Genomic DNA, 13019 nt, shown 5'->3' on the forward strand with positions numbered 1-13019 from the left:
CACAATATAATGCTGAACCCCTCCTCTTTTAAACTTAAAATATACAACATTTCAATTCAGTGTTTGGCTTTACCAAAAGTTAAGTAGTCCACTACATATAATATTTACTGTGTCTGTAAAATGATTACCTTCATCTGGGCATGAATCTCTGGATGGTGATCCCTCAGGTGCTGGAACATATTAGATGTGTCCACCGCTTCTGCTGGCACTTTTCGTCTGCAAGTTTTGCACCCTGGATACCTGTCTTCAACAACTCCTGTGTCATTTTTTTAGATGGCCAAAATGCTCCCAAATATTTAATTTGCTTCTTTGGCGGATACAACTCTGGGAGATCGCGGTGTTCCGCCATGTTTTCATTTTGAGAATTTCACGTGCGCTGAAAGTTCACGTTCTGCACGCGCCCAGCCTTACCTTGACAATCACCTTGTGAACTCTGTTACCATAGTAACAGCCTCACAGACCAGCCAGGCAGAGGGCAGGGCAAGTAGTTAGACCCACACTAAATGTTTCCTTTTCATTACATTTAAAAAAAAAAATAGACAACATGGTTGTTTTTTCTGTTTTTTTCATACCGTTTAATTACCGTGACCATTTTAATCGTGGTTAATCCCTAGTTACTTCCAAGTTGTACATTTTTGATACTTTTGTTTATTTACTTTTTTCAGAGAAAAAAAGTCCAAAAAAGTTGTAGCATATATATATATAACAATAACAATAACAATAACAAAATGATGGACATCAAGAAATATACAACACATTTAGATTATAAGAGAGTTATATACACTGGTGGCCAAAAGTTTGGAATAATGTCCAGATTTTGCTGTTTCGGAAGGAAATTGGTACTTTTATTCACCAAGTGGCATTCAACTGATCACAAGTATAGTCAGGACATTACTGATGTCAAAAACAGCATCACTATTTGGAAACAAGTAATTTTTGATCAAATCTCTACAGGCTCCATTTCCAGCAGTCATCACTCCAACACATTATCCTTGAGTAATCATGTTAAATTGCTCAATTGGTACTAGAAAATCACTTGCCATTATACAGTGCATCTGGAAAGTATTCACAGCGCTTCACTTTTCCCACATTTTGTTATGTTACAGCCTTATTCCAAAATGGATGAAATTAATTATTTTCCTCAAAATTCTACAAACAATACCCCATAATGACAACATGAAAGAACTTTGTTTGAAATCTTTGCAAATTTACTAAAAATAAAAAACGAATAAATCACATGTACAGAAGTATTCACAGCCTTTGCCATGACACTCCAAATTGAGCTCAGGTGCATCCTGTTTCCACTGATCATCCTTGAGATGGTTCTACAACTTGATTTGAGTCCACATGTGGTAAATTCAGTTGATTGGACATGATTTGGAAAGGCACACACCTGTCTATATAAGGTCTCACAGTTAACAGTGCATGTCAGAGCACAAACCAAGCCATGAAGTCCAAGGAATTGTCTGTAGACATCCGAGACAGGATTGTATCGATGCACAGATCTGGGGAAGGGTACAGAAACATGTCTGCAACATTGAAGGACTCAATGAGCACAGTGGCCTCCATCATCTGTAAATGGAATTTTGGAACCACCAGGACTCTCAGAACATGAGAAACAAAATTCTCTGGTCTGATGAAACAAAGATTGATCTCTTTGGCCTGAATGGCAAGCGTCATGCCTGGAGGAAACCTCATCACCTGGCCAATACCATTCCTACAGTGAAGCATGGTGGTGCCGTTTTTCAGCAGCAGGAACTGGGAGACTAGTCAGGATCGAGGGAAAGATGAATGCAGCAATGTACAGAGACATCATTGATGCAAACCTGCTCTAGAGCGCTCTGGACCTCAGAATGAGGAGAAGGTTAATCTTCCAACAGGACAACGACCCTAAGCACACAGCAAAGATAACAAAGGAGTGGCTACAGGACAACTCTGTGAATGTCCTTGAGTGGCCCAGCCAGAGCCCAGACTTGAACCCGATTGAACATCTCTGGAGAGATCTGAAAATTGCTGAGCACCGACACTCCCCATCCAACCTGATGGAGCTTGAGAGGTCCTGCAATGAAGAATGGGAGAAACTGCCCAAAAAGTGGTGTGCCAAGCTTGTAGCATCATACACAAAAAGAATTGAGGCTGTAATTGGTGCCAAAGGTGCTCCAACAAAGTATTGAGCAAAGGTTGTGAATACTTATGTATATGTGATGTTTTTATTTTCCTTCATTTTTTATTTTTAATAAATTTGCAAAGATTTCAAACAAACTTCTTTCACGTTGTCATTATGGGGTATTGTTTGTAGAATTTTGAGGAAAATTATTAATTTAATCAATTTTGGAATAAGGCTGTAACATAACAAAATGTGGAAAAAGTGAAGCGCTGTGAATACTTTCTGGATGCACTGTATCAAACAGGGTTGAAAGCTATTTGGTTCATTAATGAAGCTTAACATTGTCTTTGTTTTTGAGTTACAACAGTTTGCAATAGACTGGCATGTCTTAAGGTCAATATTAGGTCACAAATGGCAAAAAAGTTATCTAAAAACTCATCAGTCAATCGTTGTTTTGAGGAAGGAAGAATTCATTTCTTTCATAAAGATGTACACTACAGTCTTCAAAGTCAAAGGACAACTGGCTCTAACAAGGACAGAAAGAGATGTGGAAGGCCAGATGTACAACTAAACAAGAGGATAAGTACATCAGAGTCTCTAGTTTGAGAAATGGACGCCTCACATGTCCTCCGCTGACAGCTTCATTGAATTCTACACGCTCAACACCAGTTTCATGTACAACAGTATAGAGAAGACTCAGGGTTGCAGGACTTATGGGAATAAGTGCAAAGAAAAAGTCACTTTTGAAACAGGAAAACTAAAAGAAAAGGTTTGATTGGGCAAAGAAACCGACATTGAAGAGTGCCCAACAAGCTCCGCCTCCTCCTAAGGGGGGAGGTCCAGGTGGTGGTGGAGCACCTCCTGAGTATCTGGACAAACTGACAGCTTGAATAGCAAAGCTGTCATTGCTGCTTCTGGATGATTTTTTTAATGAGAACTCTTTGATGTAGTTTAAGAAGTTTTGAACATTGTTTTCAATGTTGTTTTTGTAATAGACATTTTTCACATTATTAATGTTCTGACTATACATTGTGATCAGTTGAATGCCAGTTTGGTGAATAAAAGTACCAATTTCTTTCCATAAGAGCAAAATCTGTACATCATTACAACTTTTGGCCGCAAGTGTATATGCACAGACAAAATTACAAATACATTTATAAAACCCATTCTCATTTACTAGTAAGAATGTGTATCTCCCATGGAATTTTGCAAACACTTTCATGCTGGCTTAATTCATGTTTGTTTTGGCGCTACCCACTTGCAAGGCCTTATTGGCAAAATATATGTGATTTTAACTTGAAGTATATTGATGATCAGTTTGTTTTATTGTGGAGACATATATTGTTTGGTTTCCTGAAGAATCATAAAAACAAACGTAGTCATGTTTATATGATAAACCTTATTTTTATTGGCAAAATTTCTAATTTCAACTTTAATCTGTTTAAAAAGGAAATGGAACACTATTTTGACTCCATTTGATTTTTTGTGAAACCAAAGGCAATCAAAACTGTTAAAATTCTTAAATTCTTATATATTTGTATAGATTATACAATTGGTATACATTTTGTATTACATGTATAGTGTTGCAAGTTTTGATAATGTAATTTTTAAAAGCATTTAATGACAAAAAATGTAAATATTATTACTTTTGTGTTGGATGCTGATTCTGAATCCTATTCTGTTATTGTTGCCCCCTGCAGGATGATTCTGGTAGTGGAGCTGGTGGAAGCAATGTTGTTGCAGCCAGTGTGCCAGCAGCTCCTAAAGCAGACAGCAGTCGTAGCAGTGTATCTATGCCCAGTGGAGGAGGAGGAGGCGGCCTGATGGGCGAGATGAGTGCAATACTAGCACGACGGTCAGTAGAAGGAACACAACTTTAAATCATAAAACATAAATCATTGCTACAGTAACTTTACAAAGACATATAGTACTTCTTACCCTTTAAAATGTAGATTAAACACATGTAGAGTTCAACACAGTTTTATATGCTTAAAGTAAAATCCCAGAGGTCTTTTTCATATATATATATATATTTCACCAGATGAGGTCAAAGCAGAAATGTGAAGCTTCAAATATTAAAATATTACGTTTAAAAATCTTCCTTCTCTTGGTGGAGGTACTTTGCGTTTTTATGCACTTCCATGCCCCTTTCTTAGTATCTGAGCAGATGCCAATCAAACGTAACCGGGTTTACTTTGTAGCTGATCATAATTTGAAAGATTTAAAGATTGAATTTTGGTTAAAACACTTACCGGAGCAGTTAAACAGTGTGATAGTTGCATCATTTAAAAATTTATTTGCGATGCTGCTTGCTTGTCTTCTAGGCCTCCATCGTGAGAGCATTACCACAAATGCATTTCAAATGATTTACTGACACAGATGCTGTGCATAGAAAATGTAAATTAGCCAGCATTCATTGGCTTGTGTGTAACAATGTATTATAATTACTGATGGTTTAAAACGTCTACTTTCATTGTACTTGTTTGTATAGGAGAAAAGCTACAGATAAAGGAGAGAAGCCACCCCCAAAAGTAGAAGAGCCCAATAATGTAAGACCAGCTCATGATGGATAATTGCATAACATCAGTTCCACAAAATAGTTCCAAAAGCTTTTCCATTTCACGTAATCGACTCTTGTTTAAGTGCATGGACATATAAACTCTCTCAAGAGATTTAAAGTGAGCTTGTCTTAAGATATGGCTGCCATTACTGTAAGTGCAAGTACAAAAATTGAGTTACGTGTAAAATGCCAGAACTATTACTGAATGCGGAAGAAAGGGTCTCTTTCATTCCCCCATATATCTCTCTCTGTCTGTTTTCCCTGTTTGCCTGTCGATCTTCAGGATGATTCTGATTCCCAAGGCCCTGGTGGTAAGAACACCGTGTATTTGTTCTTGATTGATATTTGTCATTTCTAGATGCTTATTGCAGACTTTTCTGATTTTCTGTGATGTTTTCATTAACAGAATTTAGGAGACCGTGGGAGAAATCAGCTACCATGCCCAGGTAAACACTTGCACACTGATACCAAGTGCCTATTTGTGAGACATTGAATGTAAAACTTCTACATTTGTCCTTTGAAGAACCCCAGTTTTTGAGAGTGTTAGTCCATAGGGCTCTATAGTTTAAAGTGAAGTGTAAATATACATAGTACATGTCTCAAACAGGACTAATTCAGCACCCCGAGGTCTGGACTCGCCCTCTTCCTCTGGCCCATCTACCAGGTATCTTTATTCCGGTATCCTCTCGTGGTCCAGCGCCTCAAATTCCCCTGCTTACATACACATACACGTTCATCTAGTTCTAATCTAAATAGGGGCATACAATAGACTTCTGTTGTTTTTAAGATAAAGTAAAGTATAAAGTTTAAACAAGGGAACTTTAAACAAGCCCAAAACTCACAAGGGGCTCTTATTTTGAAATGACGGAGACTTGGCACTTTTACAGATATTTAAGTATTTACCAAATTAGGCTTTTTTTTGCCTATATATTCAGTAGATGAAGGGCTTTGCATGTATATTTACAGTATATTTCAAAGAAGAGGTTTAATGAGGAATTATTTTTATTTACAAGATATAAAGTTTTAAACATGGTGTATGTGCTGACAGGGGACGTTTCCACATTCAGATTGTTCTTTGCATGCCCTTGCTTTAATTCAGAACACTTGATTTTTTTTTTATCAAAATATGCATTTAAGTGACAAAAAAAACATGGATGAACATTGTCAATAATGAAAGATTTACACTACCGTTCAAAAGTTTAGGGTCACTTACTCACTTTATTTATATATATTTAAGGGCTGTCAATCGATAAAATGTTTTAATCAAATTAGTTACATGGTGTCCCGATTAATCACATATACAAAAATGTGCTGAGAAAGCCCCTCATATAACAATAATTAAATATATAAAGATTATACATATTTATATCAATATACAATTATACATAGTTATCTTTAAATATTTAAAATGTTATATATATATATATATATATATATATATATATATATATATATATATATATAATAAAAATATTCAGATAATTATAATTCATTACATTCCTGTAGCAGAAGAGTTAATCATTGATAAGACAATACAAAAAGCGGCTTTAGAATACAATGTATTGTTTACTACCATATTATTGAACATAAGCCAATCATTGGCATACAGTTCACAGCAATCCATTTCACAAGTGAATTTGTCAATCAGTTGGAGATTTATTATGAGGCATGTTTAAGAACCCGTCAATCTACAATTGCGTCAGACATGCTTGTAGCGTCTCTGGTGCGTTGCGTCATAAACATAAAATGTTTAGGTCACTGTGTCAGCCTGTGTCTGGTTTGTTATTTGCATTTTATTAAACATTAGACAATGATTGGCCTACACATCACAGCAATCCATTTTGTAACTGAATTTGTCAATTAGTTCGGGATTTATTATGAGGGCTTGTCTAAAGACACGTCAATGTACACATGTATCAGATGGATGCTTTTGGAGAATCTCACTTTGGTTGCATCATAAACATACAAATTTTAGGTTGCTGTATACATTAAAAACATGTCTTGAGATCCCTAAGTTTGGATTTGTGTTCCATCAAGCTATGTTTTGAACTCAAGAACCCTTCCTTGTGTTGTACTGTCTGCTGAAGGGTTGGTTTGTTCTCTGTATAAGCTGCATGTTGCCTATACAGCTGAAGTTCCGCTTACTGCCCCCTGGAGTAAACAGGAGGTACTTCAACCTTAATTAGCTGAGGTATCTTCATTATTACTGTCCAGGGACGATTAATTGTGTTTTTTTTATCGTGCTATTTTTTTATATAATGAATCGCACTAAATTAACACGTTAAATCCACAGCCCTAATTTAATTACAATGTTGAATCGATTGACAGCCCTGATACTTATATATTTCTTAGGTGTGTAGGCTCAAAAATCCAGTGCAAACATTTCAAAATCTCATACACATTTTTTTATTCAAAGGCAAAGAAGTGGAAAAAGTGCCAAAGGACTTCAGCACTTCTAATTTCAATTTTTTAATTAACAACAAGTAAAAAAACACAAGTTGTGTTTAAGGCAAACAATTACTATTACTCGTATTTGAGGTGAAGGATTTAAACAAACCCTAAACCCTTACGATTGTCGCCTGGTGGACGATAAAATTATTGAAAAGAATCCCGTAGACTTGCATTGAAGGAGGGACCTGAACCTATATCTAGTATCATATTAAAAACTTGGAGGTGGGTTCTTCTGACTTGGGCCAGTAAGCAAACACCCTAACAACCCCCTGCTATTGCCCTTACAACCACCAACAATATCAGGACATTGTGCCTCCAGGTTTTGCACAGGCAAGAACCACTCCCATTTTCTTCAGAAATGTAAATACTTTTTCAACCACTTTTCGCTGTGACAACATTCCACCAATTTTGTCCCCAAAGTATGGGTAGTTTTAGAAACACATAGCACAAGCACACACTGAGTCTCTCCAGGAAATGGACATTTGGAGTTTCTAATTTTATTTGGCTTTGTCTGTTCTGTTTTTGAGATCTTAATGCTCTTGGGTAAAGCTGTTTAAAACCCTGGCTTTACAAAGTGAAGCATTGTGTGATGTCTTTTTCAAAGGTTGCTTGCTGCTTATTGCTGCGGTTCACTTACTGTCCACAGGAGGGCCATGTTTACTGACTTTTGCTTTCCTTTCCATGTCTGTGGAGGATTCCATATCAAAGCTCTCGTAACATCCATGGTTTAAGTGTTTTTTTTTTTGTTTATAAATGTGTGAACCTAAAAGTTAAATAATAATGAAATTAGCTAGATGCTAACTATTGCATGTAAATGCAAACATTGCGCAACAAGGGGCTCTGTGGTATCAAGACACAATCAAAAGTATGTACTTTCCATTAGTGCATTGTGCAAGTACACATATTGGGCTTTGTCTTTCAGTGGGTGCATACAAATTCACTGCACTCATGTTTTTGCAGAGTGTTTTTGACAGTGATGTGCTTCCATAAAAAGCCATGGAATTGAACAAGACTTTGATGTTGGTTACTCCGCAAAATAACCATTTGGTGTAATTCTTCTGACTATCTCAGTTGCTATGGTAATGATTGCTGTGGGAAATTCTGTTGCCATTTGGGATGATATGCTGGCCATTGCTTTCCCTCCTTTTCATTCTCCCTTTCCCTCCTCTCTTGTCCTTTTTATTTATTGATTTCTTGTCTTCCTGGCTTCTCAGGATGAAACCTGTGAACCAATCAACAGAGGCTGAGAGTGAAGGGGAGTCAGAGATGGAGCGAATTAAACAGGTCAGAAATTTAGTTAATAATCAAAAATCGTTATTACACAAAGATATTGTGTTTATGAATTTATTGTTAAGCATCTGTTTTGATGCTATAGGAACTGCTAGAGGAGGTGAGAAAAGAGCTTCAGAAGGTTAAGAATGAAATCATTGGAGGTGAGAACTCGCATTTAAAACTTATTCGGTTATTTTTTGCCTTTACTTTCCTGTCCCAGTTCAGTCGGAAATGTGGGAATGATGTTTCTGACTTACTATTGTCATGGTAGAGCAAACGGTTTGAAGACAATCTTGCTGAGCATGTTAGTTACAGGCATTTTTGTTCATGCAAATGTTCATTACACATTTTGCATCAGTTTCGAGGTGAAATGTCCACTGTGTGGCGCTAAAAGCGAGTGGAATGCTCTCCCAAATAGATGAAGTTTTAAATCAACAAATCTGACCTCCATATCCTAAACCTTAAATCTAAACCTAACCAAAAGTGTCATACAAAGCAAATGCGAGATGAACAGTGTGTGCTACACATTTTGCTAAAACATGTTAAATCTCTGGAGGGGGTGTGGTAAGGGATGGTCTGAAAATGCCGCTACAACTGCGTCCTGTATTTTACTACATAAAATGTTGTAACCCTAACCAGGTTTGCACACATTCAGTGCATTGTCCAAGCAATTGTGTTGATTTAATTGTGTCTCGCCTCAATTTATTCCTGTTTTTTGTTTTTTACAGCTTTCATTCAGGAGTTACAGAAAAGAGGATCTACATAGTCCCTCAGAAATCGAAGGGATCACCTCCCAGGGATACACATACATACACCCAGGGACTTAACCCTTAATCATTACCATTCAACCCAACATGAGTTTTCTTTTACATAGCTTTATTATTGCCATTTCATCTGTCAAATTCACCCCTTTTCCTCTTTCTCTTCTCATTTAGTTCCACATGTTTTACGTACATTACCACCTCCTCTTTCACACACTTGATTCCTGTAATCCACAGAACATAAAGCCAGACATCCTCACCGTAAACTATTCAGGGACCGTAGCATATCAGTTATCCCAGTGACTGTAATGGCCATATACAGCCCTGTATGAGCGACAGGGCCGCATTATGATGCAGCATTATGGAGGCAAAAACGAGACCTGCAGTACACAAATCTTTATTTGGAGATATTCACACCAGGCCTGATTTTGCGACTCTTTCTCAGTTCAAGGGGGATTCTTCAGGTTCAGTTGTGTATGTGTGGTATGCCTCTTTTTTTTATCTATGCCATCTTGTATGCTTTTTTCTGCCCTCCGCTACCCGGTGGTTCAAACCAGCCGTTCTTAAGCTTCAGCCATCATTTGAGAGATGTTTGCAAACTTTGTGTTGAGATATAAAATACTACAATGATCATGATCATTTTGTCCTGTGGCCATGCCAAACTGCCTTGGAAAATACATATAAATATAAGTATATATTAGGTATATTTGTTTGAGGGAAAATGATAATGTTTCTATTTTAATTGAAATGATTGGTTTATGGGAACTTATTGTGATTATTATTGTTTTCTTTTCAGAGATTGTTATTTTGGATTTTCTGTAATTTTTTTTCTATAGTATATAGGCTTTTTACACTGAAATATAAAGAAATTGCATAGAGACACTGGATTAGATGCCTTTATAGTCAAATACAGCTGCTTCTTCTACCACACTTGTGTTTTTATCTGCATGCCACACTTCATGAGAAAAAAAACAAAACAATTATAACTAATTTTATGGCCATTTCTGGCTGATTTTTCTTGATTTGGGTTGTTTTTTAGTTGTTGTTTGTGATGTATGAGCTACAAAAATGTATATTATAATCAGAGTTGGGAGGGTTACTTTTGAAATGTATTCCACTACAGATTACAGAATACATGGAGTAATTTGTAACGTAATCCATTAGATTACTCAAGGTCAGTATCATATTCTAAATACTTTGGATTACTTCTTCAGCACTGGTAGATTTTTTCACTTGTTTTGACTATAAAAACTGTCAGTACAGTAAAACAAAATACACATGTTAAAATACATTCTCTGAAAAACCTCAATATCTTCTGCAGTGTTGTTTCTAAATCAAGATCAATCAAACTCATCTTTTTTAAGGATTTTTACAGGAAAACTAAAACATTATCAAGAATATGATTTTTGCACTAATATCAAAGGTCTTACAAGAAAAAAAGAAATTATGATCCAATGTGAATTTTCTTGATAAAAAAATAAGATTGTGTTTGGCATGTGCATGTAAAATGGCTAGAAATAGCATTTTAGCTTAGCATAAAGCTAACAAATTACACAATGTTTATTTCTATTTCTTCTGCTCCAAACTTAGTTCAAACGTACTTCTCTGTCTGCTCGTATGAACTTAACACATCATAAGAAAGTGTTTCTCTGCTGTTCAAATGCACTTTGGATCACATCATTTATATGTATAAATGTTTTCCATCTGAAAGCACTAAATATTAAATTAAACAAATGACAATAAAATGCAAAGTAATCTCTGCAGTAATCAAATACTTTTTGAGTGTAACTGTATTCTAAATACCAATTATTTAAATTGTAACTAGTGGAATACAGTTACTTATATTTAGTTTTTTTTAAATACGTAATCCTGTTACATGTATTCCGTTACTCCCCAACCCTGATTATGATACAGGTAAACCTAGCATGGGCGCATATGAGTCAGCGAGTAAAGACGCTGACTACCATCACTGGAGTCATGAGTTCGAAGCCGGGGTGTGCTGAGTGACTCCAGCCATGTCCCCTAAGCAACCAAATTGTCCCGGTTGCTAGGGAGGACAGAGTCACATGGGGTAACCTCCTTGTGGTTGCTATAATGTGGTTCTCGCTCTAGGTGGGGCGCGTGGTGAATAGCGTGAAGCCACCACATATGCTAGGTCTTCGCGGTAACATACTCAACAAGCGGATTGAAGGTCTCCGATGCGGGGGATGATGGATTGGAGGATAAGGATCTCAAATGATATTCGAGAGCCAAGTCACTACACCACCACTAAGGACTTAGAGCGCATTGGGAAATGGGCATTCCAAATTGGGGAGAAGATAAAAATAATTTCCATATTTCATGCTCACTTTACCCTAGAGGCAACCTGAAATCTGCACCTTAATAATAGTTTTTAATGTAATATATAGCATGTGACTCATGGAGTAAAACTTTTCAAGTCCCTTGAGTTAAGGAAAAACATGTTTACCGCTCATTTATTGTCCCCCACACATACTGGACATAATAAAAAACAATCTTATGAAATCCAGGAAACAATTTCTTGGACTAAATAAATGTTCTGTGCCATGGCTGAGAGAGAAACAGCAGAAAGATAATGAGGTGTTGTTTCCTGTTATGAATGGACCCAAGCAGAGTTGTCAACAACTGTTAACTCACTCTGCTTTTATAACCCGACTTCTGATAAACACATTTGGTTCTCGTACAAGATTAGAATAACCTCAACAACAGGCCAAATTAAGTGCAATAACAGTACAGAAATCTTACAATTCTTCAGATAATATATGTTCTTAAGATTTTTTTTTTTTTTGTGGTCACGCTTGTTTTCCAATAACAAGTTCCACTGGCCCTGGTTGTGAACTGAAAAAAGTACCATAGTACATGAATATGGAAATCATTCAGTACTATTTATATTATTTCAGTTTTGTCCAACCACTCCATTTACTATTCGGTATACACTGTTCATACTGGAATAAATAGATAAAAAAAAATCAAAAAATCAAATGTCATACATCTAATAAAGAACAGTAATAGAGAAGGTTGCTAAATAACAAAAACATAGATATGCACAAATGTTTTGATTATAAATAATTTAATTTCAACATATGTTTTAAATTAAAAGTTGTATACGTAACTTTTAAGGGATAGTTCACCCCCAAATTTGAATTCTCTCATTTCCTCATGCCATCCCAGATGTGCTTTTTAGAAGAATTTCAGCACTGTAGGTCCTTTCGATGCAAGTGAATGTAACCAGAATTTTGAAGGTACATAAAGCACATGAAGGCAGCATAAAAGTAATCCATAAAACTCCAGTGATTAAATCCATATATTCTCAAGTGATATGATGGGTGTTGGTGAGAAACAGCTCAACATTTATGTCCTTTTTACTATAAACTATATTTTTACTATTTACTGTAAGTGTAAAGTTGTATGAGTTCACATTACTTAATGCATTAAGAACAGTAACAATTAATAATCGCTTTTTGTGTTAATACATTCTGTAAACGATTGTTAGTTTATGATACCTAATGTATTAACTAAATAAAGCATGCCTTAAAACTCTAAATTAATAATTTAATCAAAATTTTCGCCAGTAATTATTTCAGTATGTTTTCATTCATTTTATTTACATGATACTTAAAGGTATATGTTTTTTATAATTTAAAGGCAAGCGCACATTTGAGTAAACGATTAATTAAAAAAAAAAAACAATCGCAGAGAGCAAACAAGCTCAATACATTGAAATGCGAACTGAAAATGTTTTTTAGAAGCACAGCCTCATTCACATCACCGCGATGACAGACGGCAGCACAATAACGGACATTTTCAAAATATCAGACGTTATGCGTGACGACACGCCGAGCGTTCGCTG

The 13019-nt window shown here is 36.0% G+C and overlaps 1 protein-coding gene across 2 annotated transcripts in view; it reads left to right on the forward strand.

Moving 5' to 3' along the window:
* Positions 1–10915, forward strand: part of LOC127661737 (vasodilator-stimulated phosphoprotein-like) — a 56895-nt gene extending 45980 nt beyond the window's left edge. Inside the window, exons 7-14 of one of the 2 annotated variants that reach the window (XM_052152590.1) lie at positions 3808–3962; positions 4599–4656; positions 4951–4978; positions 5074–5113; positions 5275–5331; positions 8333–8402; positions 8494–8551; positions 9119–10914. In XM_052152590.1, coding sequence (XP_052008550.1) covers positions 3808–3962; positions 4599–4656; positions 4951–4978; positions 5074–5113; positions 5275–5331; positions 8333–8402; positions 8494–8551; positions 9119–9156 — 504 coding nt within the window. In that variant the 3' untranslated portion in view covers positions 9157–10914. Of the gene's footprint in view, positions 1–3807; positions 3963–4598; positions 4657–4950; positions 4979–5073; positions 5114–5274; positions 5332–8332; positions 8403–8493; positions 8552–9118 lie in introns of both variants that reach the window. The other variant, XM_052152591.1, reaches the window with a different exon arrangement.
* Positions 10916–13019: the final 2104 nt, after the last annotated feature.

The sequence above is a fragment of the Xyrauchen texanus genome, chromosome 21 (assembly GCF_025860055.1).
Source record: "Xyrauchen texanus isolate HMW12.3.18 chromosome 21, RBS_HiC_50CHRs, whole genome shotgun sequence".
Taxonomy (NCBI): domain Eukaryota; kingdom Metazoa; phylum Chordata; class Actinopteri; order Cypriniformes; family Catostomidae; genus Xyrauchen; species Xyrauchen texanus.